Source organism: Ambystoma mexicanum, chromosome 2q, assembly GCF_040938575.1.
Source record: "Ambystoma mexicanum isolate Mex_15411 chromosome 2q, UKY_AmexF1_1, whole genome shotgun sequence".
Taxonomy (NCBI): domain Eukaryota; kingdom Metazoa; phylum Chordata; class Amphibia; order Caudata; family Ambystomatidae; genus Ambystoma; species Ambystoma mexicanum.
In genome coordinates this window covers 1,085,340,536-1,085,365,092 of record NC_090924.1, presented here as the reverse complement: position 1 = coordinate 1,085,365,092, position 24,557 = coordinate 1,085,340,536, and the positions used below count along the sequence as shown (strand labels likewise).

The 24,557-nt window shown below is 46.8% G+C and overlaps 1 protein-coding gene across 1 annotated transcript in view; it reads left to right on the top strand.

Annotated features, from left to right (window-relative positions):
- Window positions 1-24,557, top strand: part of LRRD1 (leucine rich repeats and death domain containing 1) — a 502,180-nt gene that overhangs the window by 253,072 nt on the left and 224,551 nt on the right. The window contains exon 4 of the mRNA XM_069648429.1: window positions 327-488. Within this exon, the coding sequence (XP_069504530.1) occupies window positions 327-488 (162 nt within the window). The remainder of the gene's footprint in view (window positions 1-326; window positions 489-24,557) is intronic.

The following is a 24,557-nucleotide window of genomic DNA, read 5'->3' as shown; positions in this document are numbered from 1 at the left end:
TTGCTCGGTTGTAAAAAAGAAAAGAGCAGTACTTTGAAATGTTTATGATTGGGTGGCCGATAAAAGATATGTTTCAATATGTATAATCTTAAAGATGGGGATAGATTTTAAATCGTAAACTGCCAGAACAGATAGGCCATGGACGTATTGACAACAACAAATGGGAAATGGCAGAGGGTGAGTAGCAATTATTGATGGTTCAAATGAGGGTTAGACATTGATATGAAATGGAAACGTTGCATAAGAAGGTACTGAGGAGCTTTGAATTAGCTAAACGTACAAGTTGTTATCTGAGAAATCAATTTATCTTTTGTATCTTTGCCTAGAAAATCAGATGCATTCCTTGCCGACAGAGATATACCATCTTAATTCACTGAAAGAGATCAACCTAGATGGGAACCCCATGGGCCTACCGCCTGCTGAACTCTGCAAAGGAAAACAACTATACCCTATTGGGCGCTACCTCCAGAGTGCAGATTTAAGGGATGGTATGTGAAGAATGCCTGCTGCAGTTACATTACCATAAGCAGTAACTTAGTCAAAATACATTTATTTTCATCAGGTACAAGATGTTTCATGAATGTGTGCATACATATATATCATAAAAATATCAAAACAGATTCACATAGCTAATCCATAGACTTCTTTGAAATGTATATATTTAGAAAAGTGGACCATACATTTATAAAATGCCCATTAAGTTCTAGTGCCATAACATATCAAAATGTTAGTTAAGTATTGTTAGGGAGAATTCTTCAGAATGGCTAATTTCCCTTATCTGTTGAGTCCCTCAGCAGCTTTGCAGACTAGCAATCACTGGTACTACCTCCATGTACACATCTGTAACCCAGATGACCAGTTTGCTTTCAGGAAGGAATTGAAGACATGGTTGTTCCCATCCTTGTACAAATGTTTATCCCTGCCCCCACCACACCTTCCAATGGCACTCATAGTCCAATGTTTACTTAGCATCAAGATACCCCAATGGGAATGTTGTGCTTTACAAATAATCAAACAAATAATTAAATAAAAGCTTATTTTGAGTAATAGTGTTGGTCATCTTTAGTGAATGCAAGAGATGATTACTGTTTACAGAGATCAAACCATTCCAAATACATCTTTGGGTTCTTCGCAGGAGAAATACGCAAATAGCTACTGAACATGGATGGACCCTATCCTCCCTCGTTCTTCTCACAAATGGATCAGTAACTTCGACATCTCTGATTTGTTTAGCATTTATTTAGGCAAATTATATATATTCTATCAAAGATCATTAGTAGCATGCAAATAGTCCAAACGGCAACATAGTTAGAGTTCCAACATGTTTTTAAGTTCAGTTTGACATGCCTCACCCATGGAATCCTATCTGCAATGACTTCAATAAACCTGGCATACAATCAGAAGTAACTCTTTCAACACAAATCACAAACATCCAAGGAATGCACAGTGAATATCTGAAGAGTCTTAACTGCTTGTTGTTTTAAAAACAATGTTTTTATTGTGTTTAGCATACAAAAGTATATATACCGAAGGGCAAATCCCCTACTCTGTGGGGGTCTGGGGAAAGAATTCAACAGGAATCAACAAATAATGACCCCACAGGGTATGAAGTAAGGGTGATACGGTATACCAATTACCGATGTTCACCTCATTTTCTCTAACCTCGAAAAACGGACCATTTTTGTACAAGACTATTGCACACAAGAGATACCATAGACTGGGTATGTTACTACTTAATTCCAGATGGTATCTTAACAAATCTGGCACAAAATAATTTCAAACAAAAGGGTCACTCTTGACTGGATATACTTCTTCCTAATTTCAGACAGTGTACTAGTTTTCTCTGTCTATGTATGTTTTACCTCTTGTTTGCATATAATTGTGTCATAAATGTTTTCAGAAGATCATTACTTTAATTATTACACTAGATTAGATACAAAATCTTGACCAAAAACGAAACAATATTTTTTTGTTATTTTAATGAGAAACATAAGACAACTTTTTGTGCATGAGCCTCAGTACCATTTTACAAAAGTTTTTCTAAAGACGGGCTCAATTCTGAATACATAACATATTTCAGTCAAATTGTCAGCATCTGAATAAATCATGCACCATAAAAGACAATGATAATTAAGAGCAAATGTAACAAAGAAGATATACAGACATATTCTTTTAAACAATTCGAAAAAACAAACCAATGAAAAAAAGACTTTCCATTTGAACAAAAACTCTGAATAACACAGGAGATGAGTTCTATTCCTATGGCAGAGAAATATTATAACATTACTCAGTTTTCACCCTATTTTGGTTCTGGGAATCCACATGTGTGTATTCCAAGGGTCCCCAGGAAAAGAAAGAAACATATTATTGTTCCGTGTAGGGTTTAAGAATATGTGGCTGGTGTCAACTTAGTTTATACATTCACACTAGCCAACCGCTTCTTACAATGCTGCTCAGGTCTACGTATATAAGAGCTGGCCTAACTGATGTAGGCACAGTGGCCAACGCTGTCAGTCAAAGGAGGTCAGTCAGGTATGGTCAAATACGTTTCGGCGTGGAGATCTAAATAGAAAACGCCTTCCTCAGGACCAAAGGTCAGATATGTAAGATTTTAACCCCTATGGAAACAAACAGAGGGGGGCGGAGGGGGAAAAAAGGGAGAGGGGCAAAAATTAGAGTTAAAAGGCCACCCATATATGGCTGATTAAAAACTAAAAACATTCCAGTTTCTATCCAAAAATAAATGTGAAAGAAGCAGAAACAAATTGTGACTAAAGTGATAAATACCTAAACTGGGAAAAGAAAAGAAGAGTAGTAAGAAAAGTAAGCTTTTCACAGAAGAAAAGACAAAGTGTACAAAGAAACAAACTAGCAAATAATAAAAAAAACAGTACAAAAGTTAATAGAATCTTAAAAATACAGCAGACTATTCCTTAATGCTTTCGTGGGCCAAAGAAAAATTAAAGTCTTTCTATTTTTTACAAAAAACACATAAGAAAGCATACGACGTCAGGATCAGTTTCACTGAATTTCAATTTTTCAGTTTTCCCCCTGAGCCAGAACATGTCATTCAATAACGCTGCACCCAGTTAGCGCAGCTATGGTTTCCCAAACCCGGGGCAAGTCAGAATAATGTGTTTGAGGGTTTCTACTGTAGTGATCTTACAAAATCTGCAGTTAGGGTTTGTTACTGACTTGTTCCACTTTGACCTCCTTTCCAAAGTCGCAAATTGATTCAAGCGAAAGCAGAAGTATACGCCCCGAATCTTTGGACAGGGAAAAAGGGACATATACATCAGGCGCTCCGCTCGCTTCCTTCTAAACCTTGCATATTCCCCATAAAGATAAATGTTTTCCAGTAGGTCAGAGGTTTCAGCCCAATCAGCTGTAAATAATTTTCCCTTTACAACCTCAGGCACAGCCCTCAGCTCCTCACACATAGTAGTCTTGAACTGGATCAGAGTAGAAGCTGATTCTGTTGAAGACGGTTCACCCAAGGGTTGGTACAAGGAGTTGTTTAGGGATTTAGCATTTTGGCATATTCGGCCAACTTTCTCCATAAGGTTCTGGCGGCCAGAGAAATGAGTCCCAACTCGTGTCTGATGACAGCATTGGGCACAGAGTTGTTCAGGCCTAGAGTTCTCTTCCAAAGACGCCCCTGGGGGATATTAAGTGGTGCCCCCAGATCAAAGGGCACTATACCAAGGGCGTATAAAATTACAGGCTCAATGTTTTGGAGGTAGAACATGATCAAGGGTGCCAGGGAATAACGACATAGTTGTGAATATTTTAGCTTCATTTTGGCCAATAAGGTAGTGAATCCTTCGCAAAAAAGGGTTATCCAAGCCCCCTAGAGAGGCTATTAGCAAGATTGAATCCCCGATACCTCATTGATGAAAACCCTTTCCAAAGGTTGGTCTTCCACCTTCCAGCTGTAAGTTTTAGGATGCTTCGTGGTGGAAAAGATGACAACCTTGGATTTTTGTCCGCTAATTTTGAGATTATTTTGAACAGCATAGTGATAAAATAAGGTCAATTTCCTATGGAGGCCGATTGGAGTCTTATCAAAAAGAATAATATCATTGGAAAAGGCCAACCAGTTTAGAATTAATTTGCACATCTTTACCAGAATTGTGTTTCCCTCCTCCCACAGAGCTGCTCTATCCTAAACATAAAGGTTGAAGAGGGTTGGCGCAACCACACAGCCCTGCCTAAGCCCCTCAAAGGTAAGGACTAGGGTGGAAGTTGCCCCCTCCCTCATCAACTTGACCCTTAAAGATGATTGCCTATGCAACACTGCCAAAATCTGTACCATTTTGAGTGGGACCTTCCACTCCATGAGCTTACTCCAAAGGGTCTCTCGACTGACTGTGTCGTAGGCACCCACAACCCCCCTTTTACAGCTGCAGGGAGATGTGAGATTATGGTACCATTTAGTGACGTCCCCATACCCGAGCAAAATCCCACCTGGTGTTTAGACAGATTGAGTTCCTTAACATGATGGGAGAGGTCTCTAAGGAGGAGAGAAGCAAAGATTTAGCTGGATGCATCAAGTAGGGCGATAGGTCTTTAGTTCTTCGGCTCAGACACATTGCCATGTTTGTGGATGGGAATAATGATGGATTGCTTCCAAGTATTTGGAATAATGCCCTCCCGATAGATGCTCTTGAATAGAGTCAACAGGAATCCACCCATAGCTCCGGCTCCTGCTGAAGAAGCATTGGCGATATACTGTCGGTACCTGGGGCCGAAGATGACCTAGCCTTCCCGATAGCCCATCGGATGTCTTCCTCATCCCAGGGACAAATCCCCCAATCCTTGTTGCCTATGTTAAGGGCCAAGCGTTCACGCTCATCACTGGGTCGAGCAAATTTGTTCTGTAAATAGCCCACCCAGATGTGCTCTGATATATCACACCTTTTGTCAATAACGGGACCCTTTGAGGATTGCCTTATCGCTGACCAAAAATGTGCATGGTTGTTTCCTGCCAAGGTTTTTAATATTGCCTGGTTGGCTGCTAGATGGGCTTGTCTTCTGCAATGGGTTATCGTCGCGTTGTAACAGGCTTGGATTTGTTTCTTAGCGGCCACGTATTGTGATGTCAAAAGAGGGGCCAATCGAGGGGATCCCAAATCCTTCCTCTTGAGGCTCTTTGCCCGAGCGATGGAGCCATCGTATTGGTGGGCATGCTTTTTTCCAGACTTAAATTTGCCCTTAGCTGCCTAACAGGCCCAGGCAAGTTTGTACTGTAGAATTAAAATAGTCAACCCGAAATTGCTCCTCAAACCTCCCTCCGACTTTAACATTGGGTAAAGATATCAAGGTATTTCCTGCATTTAGAAACATTTCACCTACCTGTCAGGCCACCTCTGGTGAAGTAAATGCTGAAGCTAACTCAATTGGACAGAACTCCAACCTTAGATGCAGAACAAGAAACTGATATGTGGTCACTCCCCAATGGCAAGCCCCTCCTGAGCGGTTTACAGGAGGCTAACAAGGAGGAAGAGACAAAGAAGTGTTCAATCCATAAGCTTTTAGTACCCCTGGACCAAGTACAAAAAAGAATCCAATAATTCTTGGGAGTGCAAGCAGATACCTAAATCCCAGTTAAACAGGTGGTTTAGCCAAATGGAGGAAGGGTCTAAAGACTCCAGTAAGGGACTTAAAGACCACCTATCTTGGTCTTGAGGTCTACGGCCCTCCGCACAACGGGCGTTAAGGTCCCCACCCAAGATGATCATGGTGTCTTTGGCCTTCGACAGCCATCCCCAAAGAAGCCCATTGAGGCATTCTAGAAGAAGCTTAAGGGCACACTTAGCAGGATTCCAATATACATTAACCAATAGAAAATCATCAGGCCAATCCTTAAATGTAATATTTACTGCCAGGAAACCTCGGTTGGCCAAAGCTTTGGCATACATTTTCGTGTCCGTGTTAATAAGGCATAACGGGTGGTAGGAAGTGGGATCATGCGGGGGGCTTCTGGGGTTTAAGCAAAACAGAAATCACTGCTTCCCTCATTGTAGTTGGAAGCATGCCTCTCTCCAAAGAATCTTCCCAGATCGCAAGCAACCTAGGGGCCATTTCAACCTTGAATGTTTTATAAAAATCGACCGGGATCCCGTCCGACCCCGGAGCTTTCCCAGCTCGTAAATCGGTGATGACTCGTTCAATCTCTTCCATTGTCAATGGAAGATCCAGCTTTAGCCTATTGTCTTCATCTAGACCAGGCAGAGGGATAGTGTCTATGTATCTCTTGAGGTTCTCCAACTCAACCAGGTCCGCATTGGTATATCGTGAAGTGTAGTACTGTTTGAACACGTCGTTAATTGCTTCAGGGGCAGTCTGCACTGAACCAGTCGAGTCAACAATACTGGTGATTTGCCTGTCACCCATCTCAGCTTTAATTAGCATCGCCATAGACTTGCTGGATTTGTTCCCTTCGCAGTAACGTCGTGCCCGGCTAGATTGTGAAAGGAAATACAATTCTCGGTTGGCTAGAGCATTATATAAATCCAGTTTAGCTTGAATTTTGAGGAGGTGTTCTCTTCCAGCATTAGCGGGCTGTGAGACCTCGAGCTGTCGCAGGTCATTCTCAGCTTGGGTGAGATCTTTTCTTATATCCCTCCAGATACCGTAGGACACTCCCATCATCTGGCCTCTCAGCCACACCTTGAACGCCTCCCAGACTGACTGCAAGGATTTAACTGACCCTTCATTACGGAGAAAGAATTCTTCAATTTCAATTCGGAGAAGGTCTACGACTGAGTCATCTTTAAGCATATTAGGGGGCATACACCAACTTCTAGTAGAGTGAGTCTTGTGCCTTGGTATCAGCCATAAAAGAACCGGGGAATGGTCCGATAGTGTTCTGGGTAAGATTTCACAATGCTGCACATCAGCCATCAACCCCGGGGAGCATAGCCAATAATCAATCCTCAAACAGGATCTATGGGCACCTGAGTAAAACGCATACTCTCTTTCCAATGGATGCACTTCACGCCAAACATCCACCAGCGGCAAAGCGGCCATCGCCTGCTTCAGAGTCAAAGCTGCTTTAGTATGGTGTGTACATTGTCTCGTAGAGCGGTCAAGACCCAGATCCATTATTAGATTCAGATCGCCTCCCCACACCACTTTTGCGGTGCCCACTGGAGACAGGAACTTCACTATCTGCAGGTAAAACGCCGAATCATCCGGATTAGGGCCATATGTGTTGACTATAATAACCTCCTACTTGTTCATTTGCCCCCACAGTATCACATAGCGCCCTTCGTCATCTATGACGGAGTTGGTCATCTGGAAATGTAGGCGTTTATGAACAATAGTGAGTACTCCGCTAGCCATCGTAGAATAGTTCGTAGCCACCTTCAAAGGGCCCCAGCTACGAGCAAATGTGTCCGCGATCTTTTTGGTGACATGAGTTTCTTGAAGGAGGAGAACATCCACCTTATGTCGATTTGCATATGCTAACACCTTTCTTGCCTTAATAGGGTGGGCCAGTCCCCTAATGTTCCAGGTTAGCAACTTAATTCCTTGTATTTTAGTTGCCATATGGGTCAATATCTCTGATCACCAATGATTGAGACAACATTATATGTAGCATTGTCTCACTGCAATTTCCACTGACCATGAACAACCTGTTGAGACCTCGTTTCTGATGTGGTTCGCTCTGTACAGTGACATATGCCAGGTCCATCATACCATTACTCTGTGCCATATATATCCCCAGTCGTGGGCAACAGGCCCAAAGGTATCCCCTCCCCCCTCCCTCACTATCCCCCCAACCGGACAGTGTAAGCCCCCAACTTAACTTCAACATTTGAAACAAGTAATCGGGTGGCACTAGTTGGTGGGTTCCTCTTCGTTGCCCTACCGACTCGACCAGACCGATGGTCCCTGCGCCGTTATCAGTGGAATTAAGGTGACCAACTCTCAAGTGTTCGGGCTAGCCTGTGCATTCCTATCCCCCTGTGGTTGCAAAATGTTACGTTCAATGTACTTCATGGCATCTTCCGGTGATTCAAAAAATTGGGTCTTTCCTTGAAATTGAATGCGTAATTTGGCGGGGAAGAGCATCGCATATGGGATGGCACGAGCTCTAAGAGCTTTCTTCACATGATCGAAGGTGCGGCGAGCCGCTTGCACATTGTTGGAGAAATCAGAATATATGTGAATCTTGCTTGAGTCATACAGCAATGTGCCCTTTTCTCTAGAAAGACGGAGGATCATGTCCCTGCCACGATAATTGAGGAACCGTGCAATAACTGTGCGCGGTGGGGCCCCAGGCTTAGGAGGTGCAGTCAGTGATCGATGTGACCGATGTGCTCTTTCAATTAAAAATTGTTGCGAGAATGGGGCCTCGGGCAAGATAGAGCGAATCACCTCCTCGAGGTAAACTTCCATTGAGGTATTAATCTGCTTCTCAGCCAGTCCAACCACTCTAACATTGTGCGGCGCGATCTCGACTCAAGGTCATCACATTTCATCTGGATCTGTGCCAGGCTCTTCTTCAGGGAGTCAATCTCCTTGCCATGCCCCACTGTCAAATCCTCCAACGTGCTCACCCGGGTTTCAGCCTCAGTCATTCGGGCACCCACTTTATGTAGGTCTGCCTTGATTAACGCCATCGTGGTACCCATGTCATCGAGCTTAGAGTTAACAGTTGCAAATCCAGCCTGAAGGGCTGACATATATGGGTCTAGCGTACCATCGGCCGAGCCTGAGGGCACTGGCTGACTCTCATGTAGGATTTCCTCATTTCTGCCCTCTCGTGTGGTGTTAGTAAAGGCATCCATTGGTCCCTTTCTGTTGGATCTGTCGCCTCTGGTGATGTCCTCCAGAATGACGTTGTTGTGAACCAATTATAGAAGTAGAACCAAACCCACCTGGAGGAGGGAGCAGACTGCTTATAAGCCAGGATCAGAGCTTCAACAGTTCAGAAGGAAGCCTACCATTATCAGGTGGGTATTTCTGGATCAGAACAGGATTTGCGCTTTCAAATTTCCGCTGCTCGACTTGCTCAGCGCCGCACTTCCTGATAATGACTGCCGATGAGCGATCACCCCACCCAATTAACTAGCAGTACAGTTCAATGCATACACAGGTGGATCACGCCTCCAGGCTCAACCACAATCTAATTGCACCTGCCCAGCCAGCAGCATCAGGGGGAGGGCGCAGCCCGCAGGCCCACCGCTTGCACACAGCGGCCACTGAGGAGGGGACACTCCCTCTAGTCAAACCAAAGAGGGGGGGTCCATCAATTGGGTGCATGCCACTTCACCCCTTACCTTACCTTACCTTACCTTATGAGCAATGGGCAGAGGATAGGTTCCGAATCAGCCCGCCGTAGATCCTCCAGGACCAGGGTCTCCAATATGCTCCACTATGACAGGGCAGCCGGGGGGACCCGATCGCCTCACGCAGAGCCTGCAGCGAAGTCCACCGCCTGAAGGGGGGGTCCTCCTCACCCCAACCGGCCAACGCTGCAGTCCGCCACAAGGCCACAGGCCCCAACCTCGCCGCAGGATCAGGAAAGGAGAGGGGCAGCCCACTGCAGTTCCAGACAGTCAACCAACGGCTGCGGGGCCCCCGCAGCAGCACCGAGGAAAAGCCAGCTGACTGGCCCCGCAAGCCTTCACGGAGTTCACTCTCCGACTCCCCCGCAGGGCCCCGGTGTCGCCGAAGAAAATATCTGGCCCTCGCTCAACAGGCACTCACGGGGGGGGCAACCTTGTCACCAGGCACAGCTCCTCTCGTCAAGCCAGCAGCGGAGATCGGAACAGGCTCCCAGTGGACCCCAGCTCACTCGTCCGCAGGCACTCGACCGCGTCCTGGAGGGGGAGGGGCGGGAGCTACGATATTGCCATGGCCCGGGCGCAGAGGACCCACGGCCGTCACCGATCTGATGAAGCTCCGCAACCCAAGACAGCTCAAACGGTGCACCAGAAGGTCAGGAACACAGCCCTTGCGGAGTGTAGCAGTATGCCCTCCAAAATTCACAAGATATCAGGACGGATATTCTGGAAACGGCCCAGCGTCGCAATCAGGCGGCAATGACAGTCGGCGTCCCACAGCGCCCCCACCCCCTGTGTGAGAACCCCTGGTTAAGTTGGAAAAACCACAAACATTCCATGATAGAAATTTACATTCCCCATCCTAGAGCACATTTTTTGACTGTTTGATCTTGGAGAACATCTATACTGCAGTCTCCAGCCAAGACCAGTCCTCCAAGGCCACAGTCGTACTGGACTTGTACTTTGAGTGTTTGTGCTCAAATCAGAGGAAGTAACTTGGGGAGTCAGAAAGTCATTCAATGTTGTTGGGTCGAGAAGATCGAAAAGGTACCACCTTCAACATTTATCGTTACTTCCACACTATTTGCGCAATCAGGTTTGACTTGAAATGACAGACAAATCTCTAATACCTGATTTTGAGAAAATCACTCGCGTTATATCATAAAACCTCAACGAGCGCAAGGGCGGGATTTCTTGAAAACCCCTCAGCATTTGCAATCTGTTCTTAGATTGTTGGCCGCTGGACTGTGAGACAAAATCCCACCCCATGATGATCCCCTGGAAAGAATCAGCCCTGGTTGTGTCTAGTGTACCAATGTGCTTGGACAGCAGCAGCACAGGATCTTTCGATGTCAAAATAGAGTCCTCACTGGAAATCCTCGCCTGTAGCCTTGGTGCCATAGCTTCCAGATCACCTTGCTGAATGTCTGTCAAGTTTGTAGCCATGGGAATTGTGTTGGTTGTCTGACTCTGGGGTGGATTACATGGAATAAGATTACCTAGGAACAATGTCATCTTGCTTTGTTTGGTGGTTTCTTTCCTCTTGGGACTCCGTAGATGGGGAGTGGCATGTGGCATCTTGGGATGAGTCCTGGGCCATAAGAGATGGTATTGCAGATTCAAGAGTCAAGTCATTAACTGTATCTTCACCTGAAAGTGAGCTTAAGAATTTTGAAGTCTTTTTCTGCTTGTTCACACTTTCAGCTGGAAGGTTTGTCGGTTCTTTTCTCTGTTGCTCTATTTTTTGTGTGCGTTGCTTCCTTGACTGTTGTTGTTGGGGGTCCCTTGCGGGTATTAGAAAAAGACAAATCTGCAGCATCCTGCTGCTCCACTTCAGTATTTGCCTCTTGAATGTCGCCTGAAACCTGTGATAAAGCTACCTCCCGTTGGTGGAGGTCCACGAGCACCGTTGGGGTGTCTGGAGTGGCACTGTGTTCCAAGTTAGAAGATGATAGTTGTTCCGGAACGAGAAGTACAGGGACTTCCCAGACGTTCTCATCAATACATACACACTCAGGAACAGTAGGAGTGCATCATTGAGGATTTAACCCTTCCAATAGCAAACCAATGTTAAGAGTCGAGTTTACCCAGCTTTCTTGCATTTTCCTGTGTTAATGTCCTTGATGTTGTCATATAGACTATGCATGGATTCTATCACCAAATGAAGTGCCGAAATTGATCCTGGCCCCAACAAATCAATCTGTGGTAGTATTGCAGAGTCCCTCCTCATTTCCATGTTTCTGGGTGTGAGGAAGTCGCCGTTTGGGGGCTGTTTGAGGATGGATTTTGGGATGGAATTTGCCATGTTTGGTCAAATTGGTGGACTTAGAAGGAGGTCCTTCAGATGAACAGTTGGTTTATACCCAAGCCGTGAGACGTTTAGCCTCTGTTAGTAATCCCCTCTGCATTTTCCCAAGGTCTTTCAAAAGAGTCGTCCAGTATCATGGAGTGGTTCAACATTGGCAGTGTAGGGGCCCGTAGGCCTGAGTGAATCGAAGGCTCCCCTATGCCCCCTCTCCCTCTGTGATAGTCCTTGGTGCAAACGCAGGGGAGTGGAGTTCCACCAAAAGTGTAGTGCAGTGTTTTGGCACATTAGAAGTAGAATTACCAAAAGGAGGAATCGTTGCCTCCCTTGGTGGTAGTTGTTTAACAGGAAGACAGAGGGGCCCAGTGCTGGGAGCTGGTCTGGCCAGTACCTGGGAAAAAAGCGGGGGGGAATGTTGTGTGGCGTTTGAAGATACACATCCTCTCCATCTCCCTCTGGAGGAGCGTTAGATTGCACTCCTCTGGACAGTAAACTGCCCTCTGCAGCAGAGGGAGCCTTCCCACCTCCCTTCCGTTAAGGGCTGCTAAACCCTTCTCAGTAATTAAAAGCCTCCCACTCTGCAGCTTTGGAATGGACATAGCTGTGATAGTTCTACCATTGCCTTCATAGTAAAGGCACATAACGCTGTGCTTACTGTGACAGTGGAGTTGAAGAGGTGTAGACACTGCACATCACACTCACCCACAAGACCAAAAGACCAATTGGCCCCACTTGTGCTGTGCGCGGCACTGATGGTTTTGTACACACTGGGAGCTCCGGGTGCAAGTGGCTCCACCCACTTAGATGAAAGGCGTGAACAGACTCCAAGTTCAGGCTTGAAGGAAATAATGGGCATTGAATGGGCTGAAGCTGCACAATAATCTGCCTCCGTAATCATGGAATGAAGAAACAGCTGACCGCTGACAGAAACAAATTGCACAAAGTGAGAGACCAAAAAACCACTTGGCTCCACTTGTGCTCTGCGTGCACTCCGCCGAGCCCTGATGGTTTTGTGCACACTGGGACCTCCAGGTGCAAGTGGCTCCACCCACTTAGGTGACAGGAGAGAACAGATTCCAAATTCAGACTTGAAAGAAAGAATGGGCGTTGAATGGGCTGAAGCTGCACCCTAATCTGCCTCCGTAATCACGGAATGAAGAAACAGCTGACCGCTGACAGAAACAAATTGCACAAAGTGGGAGACCAAAAGACCACTTGGCTCCACTTGTGCTCCCTTGATGGTTTGGGGGACTGTGAAGGCATCATGAAGTAGACACAGACAACTGAATAGAATTTTGAGTTACAAACATTTATTAACAAAAAGGAAGGTTGGGAAAAAGGCCTAACTTGCTCTATGCTAAGGTGGGATTTCCCTACCTAAATAAAAGGGTTCCATGTGTTAAAATCGCTGTAAAAATGGCCATTTACAAAGAAATTGCGGCAAAAAGGCAGTGGTTTTGCTGCTGCAATCCATGTAAAGGATGCAGGGGACACCCCCGCAACCCCCAGACCCATTATACCATTTAAGGGGAGCGGGGGACACCACCGCTACCCCCGCACCCCTTAAATGGTATAATGAGGTACACCTTTACCGGGTCAAACCACAGCATTTTTGTCATGATTTTTTGTAAAGGCGACATTTTTGCCGTGATTTTATTACTGCATACCAAAAAAAGTAATGATAGTCTGTGTCAGGAAGTCCAAAGTAAATGTCTGTCTGTATCCAAAACCTAACCTTGCCCTCACATCTAATTGTATTCAATGTGTAGGGATGTCAGCATCAAATGATAAGTGTTCATATAAAGTGTTCATATAAAAGTTAAGAGCTTCTTACAACTCTTAAGTTGAAAAAGGGGTTTCCCTTCCCCAAGATTCAAATGTTCACGTTACAAAAGAGGGGGTCCCTTCCCCAAGCTTTCAAGTCTTCCAATGTTAAAAAAATAAAACAATTCCTTGGGATATTCAATGTTCACACAACCGACACACCTTACATGGATCTGTTTCATAGCTATCTTGCCACAGTGTCAGCTTCACAGTTGGTATCTTTTCTATTGCCCTTGAAGCTTTATTTATGCTTGTATTGTCACCATTCACTTGTTTAGTAGCTTTCCCTAGCAAGATCAACATAGGCTTCCCAGTATACTTTCCTGCTAGAAAACTCAGTTACTATCATAGTTCTTTTGTATAATCCATCATAGGTTTCCCAGTGCACTCTCCTGCTAGGAAACATACATTCTGTTTCAGGTTTCTTGATCAATGCATCTGTGCCCTTTTGCCAGGTTTCTCTTGCATGCCGGCTTTGTTACTGTTATAGTTTGTTTGCACAACTATTCTTGGCACTTGGCAATACATGCGTATTTAACTCTTTGCAGTGCTTGCTTATTTGACTCTTGGCAATGCTTGCTTTTACGGCTACTAATCTCATTTAACTCTTGAAAATGCTTGCTTATTTGACTCTTGGCAATTCTTGCTTTTACGGCATTTAGTCATGTTAATTACTTTTTCATATTGGTTTCTTTATATTCAATTCATGTATTCAAAATTAAATGTCTTTTGGACTAAACAGCTCATCCACTGTATCCTGGCCCCCTTTTCGCCCAGGCAGACTCACTGGTGTTCTCGCGGTCTGCTTAGCACTTTCTGCAGCTTTCCGGAGAACTGACTCCACTTGCGGTCTGGATGCGCTTGTTGCCTCTACCATACGGTATCGTCCACGACTTCCTCGCTTCCATAATGCTTATTTCAGAGCTCCGGTAAACTGCAGTCAACGGTCCTGCACCTGTGAGCATTTGGGAGACTCTCCAATGCTTCCAGTACCTTCTCTCTGTGCTGCACTGCTTTCTCAACTCCACCTCAGACTGGCAACAAGCCCCCTCTCACTCGCTGCACCGGATCACACTCTCTATACCTCCCAACGTCTTGGGAAGGTGCCTTCTCGCCAACACGACTTCGGCCCTGGAACTTTCCTAAGCACTCTTCTCTGTGTTTCTTTCCGTACCTCCCTCTAAGCCTCTCAGCTGTTTTAAAGTTCCCGGCTCCATGAGATAGTTCAAGAACTAGACAGCTCATGTTCCTTCTTCAAGTCTGTCGTCTGTGTTAATTGTGGCCTCCTCATCTCAGTACCTAAGTGGTGTTTGCGTGAGTAAACATCCAAAAAGAGAGGATGTATGGCTCTGGCCCAGACTCGCAATATTTGGTTTGGCTTTGTTTCAGGTTTACATATGGGTGCGGGTCCCAGACTCGCAATGTTCGAGTTTGTCTCTGACTTTCAAATGGGTGCGTGTCACAGACTCGCCTTCACCCTCTTGCCAAGAAGGGGCTCCTCTTCTTCATATCGAGTTGGAGGAACCCCCCCCCCCTGGTGCGGGACTGCCGGGCACGAGTGGCAGCTCCGGATCAAGGCCTTGGGACTGGACGACGGTTCGAGAAAGGAGGAGAAGGGGCCCCAGGGGAAACACTCGGCAGAGGGAGGGAGCTCCCGGTGATACAAGTAGTACTTCTCCCATGCAGCCTTGATTCGACGTATGAAGAAAGGGGTGGTGGGCCTTTATAGGGTGTCTTAGCTCATGGGTTTGTAGGGGGCGCAACCATGTCGGAAGTAGAAAGGGCGAAGATGCCCGAGTTTGGGGGGAGGAGATGGCGGGAAGGTATTGACCTTCAGGGGGGAGGGGGATGGGTGGGGGAGTTTTCGGGGGGGTTGGGTGAAGGTGGCAACGAGCAAAGTATACATGTCAAGGGGGACACGATACCCCCCGCTTTCAGCGATTTTTCTCTTCCAGGGGTTCCCTTAGGTGGCTAACGCATAATGTTCGGGGGTTGAATACCCCCCTTAAAAGGAAAAAGTTGGAGCACTTCACGCAAAAGGAGAAGCCAGATATTATGGGGCTCCAGGAGCCGCCTCTACTTAATAGGGATCAGGGCAGGTTGAAATTGCGGGGTTTTGACCAGATTCTGCACGCCTGGAGCCACTGCAAAGCTAGGGGGGTAGCCCTGGCAATTAGGAATACAGTAGATTTCAAACTCGATGGGGTGCTTAGAGACATGGAAGGGAGGTATATCGTAGCTAAAGGGAAGTGTCAAGGGGTCCCTTTGACAATAGCGGTAGTATACGCTCCCAACACGGGCCAGGAACCCTTTTTGCGGCGGGTCTTGAAGTTGCTGGAAGAGTTCTCGTGGGGTCATATTGTTCTTCTTGGGGATCTCAATATTGCCTGGGATAAGGGAAAGGATAGGACAGGAGGTAGCGGGGAGAGGGGAGGAGCTATAATGTCAACGGATTTGAGAGAAAGTGTTGGTAGGCTGGGGTTACGCGACGCCTGGAGGGAGTTTAGGGGTGATGAGGAGGGCCATACTTTCCTCTCGGACATCCATGGTTCGCAATCTAGAATTGATTATATATGGATCTCGGTTGCCTTAGTTGGAGCTATTCGGGAAGTATGTACAGGGCCGATAGGGATTGCGGACCATAAGATAGTCTCCCTAGAGATGGATGTGGGTCAGAGAAGAAGGGGAATCTGGGGTTGGAAACTCCCAGTATCCATCTTGAGGGATCCAGTAATCAGAAAAGATATTGAAGAAAAGATTAAGCTCTTTTTTGATACCAACAAGAGGGAGGATACGGGGGAAGATGTGCGGTGGGATGCCTTTAAGGCCACTGTCAGGGGAGAATTAATAGCGATATCCGCCCACCGGGTGAAACAACTGCAAGTGTTGAAGTCGCAGTTAGAAGCTGAAGTGGAGGCGGCTAGGCAGGTGGCGGGGGACTCTCCCTCTCGAAGAGCAATGCGGGAATATAGAAGGGCTGTTGGGCAGCTGGAACTTCTGCGCACTAAGAAGGCGGAAGGGGCCTTGCTGTCAGTGCGACAACAGTATTACGCAAAGGCCAATAAAACTGGCGCCCTGCTGGCGCGGTTACTGAGAGGTAAAAGGTCGAGAAATGCGATTACGGCATTAAGGTCGCCAGCGGGGGAGCGGGTCACAGACCAGGAGGGGGTCCAGGAAGCTTTTGCCGAGTACTATGAGCCACTCTATGCCTCCCAACACCCTTCAGGTGATAAGCAGGAGGACTTCCTCCAAAAAATCCACTGAAGGGAAATTAGCAGTGCGGTACGAGAAGTCCTCAATCGAGAAATTGCGGAGGAGGAGGTGCGGGGGGTGATAGGGGCTCTGCCACCAGGTAAGGCTCCAGGCCTAGACGGTTATACGGCCGCCTTTTATAAGCTGTTCAGTGTGCAGTTAACCCCACATCTCACCTCGTTATTTAACTCATTTGGCCTCTCGGGCAAAATTACGCCCTCCATGGAGTAGGCTAAAGTCACCCTAATCTTGAAACCCAATAAAAATCCGGAAGACAGAGCTTCATATCGCCCTATAGCCCTGATTAATCTAGATGCTAAGATCTTCACTAAGATCCTGGCCAAAAGGCTTGACTCCATCCTCCCGGACCTGATACACCCTGATCAAGCTGGGTTTATCAAGGGCAGACAAACCGCGGACAACATCCGTTGAGTGGCCCATGTAGTCGAGAAGGTCCAGAAAACACACACTCCCGCAGTCCTGGTGGCTCTGGACACGGAAAAGGCTTTTGACCGCATGGAGTGGTCCTTCCTTTTTCGGACAATGGAAAAGATGGGTTTTGGTGGGGACTTTCTGACGATGGTTAAGGCTAATTATCAGGCGCCCTCCATTAGAGTAATGGTGAACGGGATCGCCTCTAGGAAGATATCTCTGCAGAGGGGGACAAAGCAGGGATGTCCCCTTTCCCCAATACTATTTGCACTTTATTTGGAACCACTACTTCAGGCCATTCGGGAGGCAGGGGACATCCAGGGGGTCCCATTCGGAGGGGAGCAGCATAAGGTAGCAGCCTTCGCTGATGATATGCTGCTCATGCTCACAACCCCTCGGAATTCATTGCAGGCTAGTGTGGCCCTTTTAGAGGTCTTTGGGTCGGCTTCAGGGTTGAAAATTAATGCCAACAAATCCGAAGTCTTGAATTTAACGCTTGGACTAGCGGAAAGGGAGAATTTGCGGGTGGCTACTGGCTTTCTGTGGAGCTCGGGAGGGATTTGTTACCTAGGGGTGAGAATTACGGCTACTCTGGCTGGATGGTTTCCGGCTAATTACCCTCCGCTTCTTAAGGCTATTAAGAGGGATTTCCTGAAGTGGAGAGAGCTGAGGGTGTCATGGCTGGGGCGGATAGCCGCGGTTAAAATGGTTACACTTCCACGGCTTTTGTACCTATTCCAGGCTGTCCCGCTGCCACTGCCGGCAAGCTACTTCAAGGAGCTGGAAACCCTGACCAAGGGATTCATCTGGGAAGGCAAAAGGCCTAGGGTGGGAACCCGAATATTGATGGCACCGAAGAGTGAGGGAGGTCTAGCATTGCCGAATTTTAGACGTTATTACGAGGCAACCCAGCTGCGAATTATTAGGGAATGGTTGAAGGGGGAGGAAGGAACACGGGATAAATTGTGGGTACGGATGGATAGGGCCGTAGCGCACCGAAACCTAGCAGAAATACTGTGGCTCCCGAAACAACATAGACAAGGTCACCTCTCTGAGAGCTCCATTACCAAACTGATGGCTGACATTTGGGATAGGCTAGTGGAATTAGAAGGGATCATCACATTCCCGTCTCCCTTCACCCCCATATTCGGCAATGGGAATTTTTCCCCGGGCGTGGAGAGAGGAGCTTTCACGAACTGGCAGGAGGGGGGCTGTCGGAAACTGTGCGATATGTTTTCTAGAGGGGAATTGTTATCGTTTAACGATTGTAAGAAGCATTTTGCAGTACAAGAAAGAGAGAGGTTGAGGTATGCCCAGATTCGCCATTGGGTTCTCCATCCAGGGATCAAGAAGGCGGCGACAAGTGACCCGACGCCCTTTGAAAAATTCCTGCTCACGAATGACAGGGCGAGAGGCCTCATCTCCAACATCTATAAGATTCTGGCTGGCTCTAACGAGGGGGTCCAATGGGCATACATGCGGGAGTGGGAGCGGGTTCTGGGACGCGGGGTCTGCCGGACGGATTGGGGGAAGTTGTGGAGGAGAATTCCTAAACTGGTCAGGGCGCCCCAGCTACAAGAGACATGGTATAAGATCATGTTTAGGTGGCATTATACCCCTGTCCGGCTTAATAGGTATTATCCTACTGTGTCGGGGATGTGCTGGAGGGGTTGCGGGATGGCGGGCTCCGCGGAGCATATTTGGTGGGATTGCCCAAAGCTTGCATCGTTCTGGGGGGAGGTGAGGGAGGCACAGGGACTGGCCTTTGGGTTGGGGGACGGGAGAACCCCAGTGCAAATTCTTTTGGGCGTCCGGGTGGACTCTGGGGCAGGAGAACCTAGAGGAAGAGAAAAAGCTATTGCTATTACGACTCTTGCCGCTATGCAGTTAATAGCCCAGAGATGGAAAGGCCCAGAGGTTCCTATGATACAGGACTTGTTCCGAAAGCTGTGGGAGATAGTGGCCCTGGAATGGGCGACTTATGCCATGGACAACAAGGCCCAGAGCTTTGCGGCAGACTGGGGGGAACTACTGAAGGTAGCTACAAAACCATTATATTAAAAAAAGACAGTCACAAGGGGGCACGGATGGGGTGGTGTTCAAACAGTTAGGATGCATGCTGACGATTTTAAGGTGATGTGGTGCCCACAGCGACTGAGGCTGCTGGATTTGCAATGACTGTAGAAGTTTTTCTAGAATGGTCGATGGGTGAAGGGGATTAGCTCGTTGCCGGGAGGGGGGGATATGGGTGGGGGAGGGGGAAGGGAATGTTTGCTTGTTATTTTGTGAAAATCAATAAAAAGAGTTTTAAAAAAAAAAGAAAAGATGATAGTCCACGTTGGGACTATTGCTTGGCAGGAGAGTAAACCAAGCAACTGTGAATGTTACGAGTCTGGAACTCACAGCTATAGAGGGACAGTCCATGACAGGACAAAAGCTTGGCACTAGAGTATACCAAGCAGAGTTGAATGTTGCGAGTCTGGCACCTGCACCCACATGAGAAGTTGCATTAAAGCATAACTGCTTGGCAGGAGAGTGAACCAAGCAGTTATATTGAGATTTGGAGATTCACACCCAGAAGAAAATACAGTGCAACAAATCCTGTACGTGGCAAAAGGAGTGCGGCAAGTTGGTAGGATAAATAGGAAAAGCCTAAGGAAGATATTCTTGTGAACTATCTATTGACATTTGTTTAAGTACCTACAGGTCCGAGAGGTCTCAAGAAGAGAGGAATACTAGAAGAAGGATTCTAGGAGAAAGGATCACAACCTCACCCTTAGATCTTTATAGTTTTGAGCATTTCTTCATTGTCCACTTTCTACCCAAGAGACTGGGAACTTTTCTGTTTGTTGGATCTATAAAGAACATCTTTACTTTGGGAAGAAATCATCCTTGCACAGTTGGTTTATGTTATTAGTGTTAGAGACAGAAGTAGGCCTTTTGAAACACAACAGGGACGGACTTTATAATTTGGACATTCAGACAATTTCATTTCCTTTCTTAGAGGCAAGGAATCCCCTCTTAGTTTTAGGGACAGAGAGGCATTTTTCCAACCCTTGTTCATATAATAAAAGGTTCTGCCCAAATACATGTCATCATTGCGTCCAAGCCTTACTTCTGCTCCCTCACAGTTGCCAAATGTTTCCTTAATTTTCTACCTTGTTTAAGGGTAGGTGGTCATCAGGGTGTAAGACATTTTTGATTCGATTGCTTGAAATTCTTTTTCTCTATCACATTTATTTAGTATGAGATTGAAAATTATAACCTCAGTATGTGGGTGTTGTCATATAGCTACTTGGGAAGCACACACATCCAGCAGCCTGGAATTATTCCCACAATACTTTTATTCTTATACCATACTAGATATCGAATTCTGGAAAAAAAGAAAAAACATGACCAAAAGGTATCTGTCGTGATACAGTCTCATCTACTACTTTCGGTGCAGATTTCCAGGAGTTCCCAAACAATTTGGGCCTCATTACGAGGACGGCGGTAACCTGCCGGTGCTGCCGGCAGGTTGCTACCGTCCTCGTAACACTGCATCCGCCGCCTGACTTCCTGGTGTCACCAGGATGTTACAAGTCCTGGCTGATAGGAAGTCAGGCGGCGGATTTGGTAAGTCCTCATTCCCGTGGAGTTCCATAGGACTCCATGGGGACTGGGAAGCACCCACACCATGGTTAATGGTGTTGGTGCTTCCGTGACAACTCTGCTTTCCGGGGGCCATTGCATGCAGCAGGTCAGACCTACAGGGCGCAGAGGCCCCGGAAAGCAGAGGTGTAGTCTGCCGGTCCGGAAAGTGTGCTCGTAAGTTGCTACCTGCACCCTTATTTCTAGGTTTCCTCCATCCTTACCCTTTGCAAGTGTCCATTGTGGCTCTACAGGGGTTCCCAAACCCTATGTTCCTCCACTTCCATGCTGAATCTACTGGACTTGCCACCTGCCACCTGGTCTCCACAATGAGCTGGTGGTGTAGCTGCAGCTTCTCAGCAGGAGCCATGCCATGTCCCTTGCCCTACTCCTTTCTTCTTAAGGTCTAAAGCTGGGGGCCTTGTCCCCTCCCCCACCCCGGATCCCCACCTCTCCCCTTCCCAAGAGCTTTTTACACCTCCTCTGAATTTCCGCTGTGCTGATATGCTGCAGCCTTGTTTCTCTCCCTGCTGCTGGCACCTGCCTTGGGCTAACCGGGGATCCTGATGCCTTCCTGATCGGTCTGACTAGATTAGGTCTCTGTGTGTTTTCAGCTCTTCTCCCAACTCCTCTGGATTATCACTAACCTTCTTCTGGCTGTCATCCCCTCATCCGTACTTCTCCCTCTTCTCTCTCTGTCAGTGTACATTATTTAAGATACTCGTCTCAATGAATTGAATGGTCTGAGTTAAAGGGACATATTATTTTTCCTATTAGATACTGGCATCTCTGAGGAGTTTCTTCGTACCAGTCTTGAATTTTAAAAACTTCGGATTTGGAGAGGCTGCCATGTAGGCCATAGTGTATAGGTCTCTAAGGAGTTCCCTAAGGGGGAGTCACTCCCAGTGAGGTCCCACTTGCCTCAACCCCTAGGGAGGTTATTGCGAAGCACAGTCACCTCCTTAGCCTCACGGGGGCTCCCCCTTGGGGAGAAGGGGCGAATTCCCTCAATTCATCACACAACCCACTCCTTATGTTTTCCAACCTCCTTCTTACGTTTTGTAAACACCCCCCCTCTGGCTTCCAAACACTTATAATCCTCTTCAGTACTCTGACTGAGTATTGGCTGCCCTTATACACTTACCTGCACTTACTCTTGTCCTTAGGGGCTGGAACAAGCCTTTATCTGGCCTCTCCACCATCTTGGAATCCAGTTCCCCTTTCCTGTTACTGCAGAGTACTGTTTGGGAATTTCACAATTTCCTTTTCCAGTCTTGCATTTTGTGATTTGCCAAAACTGTCAGATTTTTGTTAGTAATGTTGGCCAATTAGGATAAAACATTTTGCGGCCCCCTCTGCTTGGCTGAAATATCAGGCTAAAGTCTGAAATGTGCAGCTGTAAATGAAATTTCACATGATAAACAATGGCCAATTTTGTTCAGCAGGCGAAATTGCTGAAACAGCAGGATTTGGCCAAAATATAACAATTTCTTTGCAGGGTGAATTTTGGCAGTTTCATTACCTCTTGTTAGGCAGAAACATGTGCAGTTCCCTCTGGGACCACTGCAAAAGATTTAGGACTATAGGTGTTTGGCAGTAAACCCACTTGGTAGCAGTCTGTACCACACAGATTCACTTGGTAGCTGTGGCTGAGCAGTCAGACTTCCCTCAAGAAGAGTTAGGCAGTATACAGAGTATTCACAATAGGTCAAGAGAACACAGTAGAACAAGTAAACACTGACCAGGGCTTGGTGTAAAAGAGATATAATTATTTATTTAAAACCACATCTAGAAAAACACACAGGCACTAATAGTAAGCAATTCAAAAACACGGTCACTAAAAGATATACACTCCCTTAAAAGAATATTAGACAAGTCTTAAGTAAAGCCCCACTTATTTTCAGACAGCAGTGAGCGCTTAACATAGATGGCACTCTAATAATTTGTTTTAAAAAGGGAGAGAAGAGCAGAGAACAAGTTGAAACAGATCCCAACACTTTTATCAGAACATAACAAGAGAAGAAGGCAAAGTAAAACCGTGTTAGTTAGAGTTCAAGAGGCCGGACCCACTTTCAGAGGATCCAAACGAAATGTGTCCAAGGTCACACGGTTGCAGTGCACAAAAGTCGTGTAAAGGTTCAAAAAGGAGTTGGACCAAAGAAAGGGACCAGTTAGAGGGTCAAGGCGGCCAGCCCAGTCCAGAAGGTTAAGGAGTTATTATTACCTTGTTGCAATCTATAGAAAGGGAGGCCTGGCGGACACGGTACCTTAAAGTGGTGAGAACGCTCCAGCGGGGGCAGTTTTTCCTGGCAGCGGGTGCAAGTCGGTGCTTCGTCCTGGGGAAGAGAAGATCTCGTCGTGGAGGAAGACAGGAGTCCTTTGCACTGCCAGGGAAGAAACCAGCCGCGGAGTTTCTCAGGTACAAGGAGCGGTCCGGTGATTCGCGGTTCAGTGGTGAGTGGCTATCCGGCTGCCGGGGTGCTTGGCACAGGCAGTTCAACCACAAACCGGGCTGGGGTGCGAAGAAAGAAGGGAAAACTGGTTGTGCCCACCAGTCAGGGGAAGAAGCCTCTCCAGCCGGGAGATCTTCTCTGTCGTCGGGAAGTGGTGAGTGGGTTCTGCAGGGCTCCACCAGTGGTGGAGTCGTGGTAGGTCGGCTCAGCTTCTCCCTTGTCGGATTCTCAGGTCCTGTAGCGACTTCTGAAGTTCCAGTCCCCAAAGCCCTGCTTTTATGCAGAAAACCCCCATTCACTCAGCCTAGCTGTCACTCAAACATGCTTAGTGGTGAGTCGGCCGGCTCACCACTTGGGCCAATCACACAAGAGTGCGACTTGAGTTACCAAGGTAACTCAGTCCAGGGTGCCTACACCCCCTCCCACACCCCCTGTAGTACCCAGACAGAGTGGCACCACTTTTGGAGGCTTCTGTGGAGAAGCCCGCCAAAAAGGGGAACAAAGGGCTCGACTTGGGTTGGAGTCAAAGAAGAGAACACAAATGCCATTTTAGAATTGAGTCTTGGCAAAAATTACCAACCGGAGAATAAATATTAATTAAATAAACCAGCGGTATGCTCGAGGCTATGAGAATTAAATAATTAAAGCTGGTAGCCTCGAACAATGGGAAAATCCCATAGGAAAATATTCGCGGTCGAATATAAAAAGTAGTTTCCGCTGCCACCAGCCAAAACTCGATCAGGGGGGAGGGAGACGTGCCCCCTCGACTGACAGACCCCGGGCAATCGAATTGCCCCAACCAGTACGTCCATAATATGATGGTTTGTACTGGTTTCTGTTAATAATTTGGGACTAGTAAAGCCAATGGTGACTTTACATGCCCTGGGAGACAGTAGTCAGTCCCAGGGTATGGAGTCTATGGTGGGGTGTCACTATGACACCCCTGTGTTACTGCACAGAGGGTGCTGTGTAACACACATAGGAAAAACACACGAGACCCTATGGAGTAAAGGACCCCATAGCCCATAAAACACATTACCAGTCAACGGAATACCATAAATCATGTCCAATAGTGGGAGAAAGAGTCTCACTCTTGGCAGGAGGAAAAAAACAAACTCCAGAAATCCAGCAAAGCTGCTGGGGGACTCACTAGGAAATTCAGCCTAAAGAGAGAATTCTCCCTAACACCCCTACCCAGAGTAATGACACAGCTTTGCAAGCATGTGAATCTGAACACTTGACAGTCCTTTTAATCTATCTCTGTGCATAAGATTACAACTGTGCCTCACCTACGAGAGAAAACGATGCCAGTAGGAATTAGATTTGTACGTTTATAACATTCACAGGTAAAAATGCTGCTGAAAA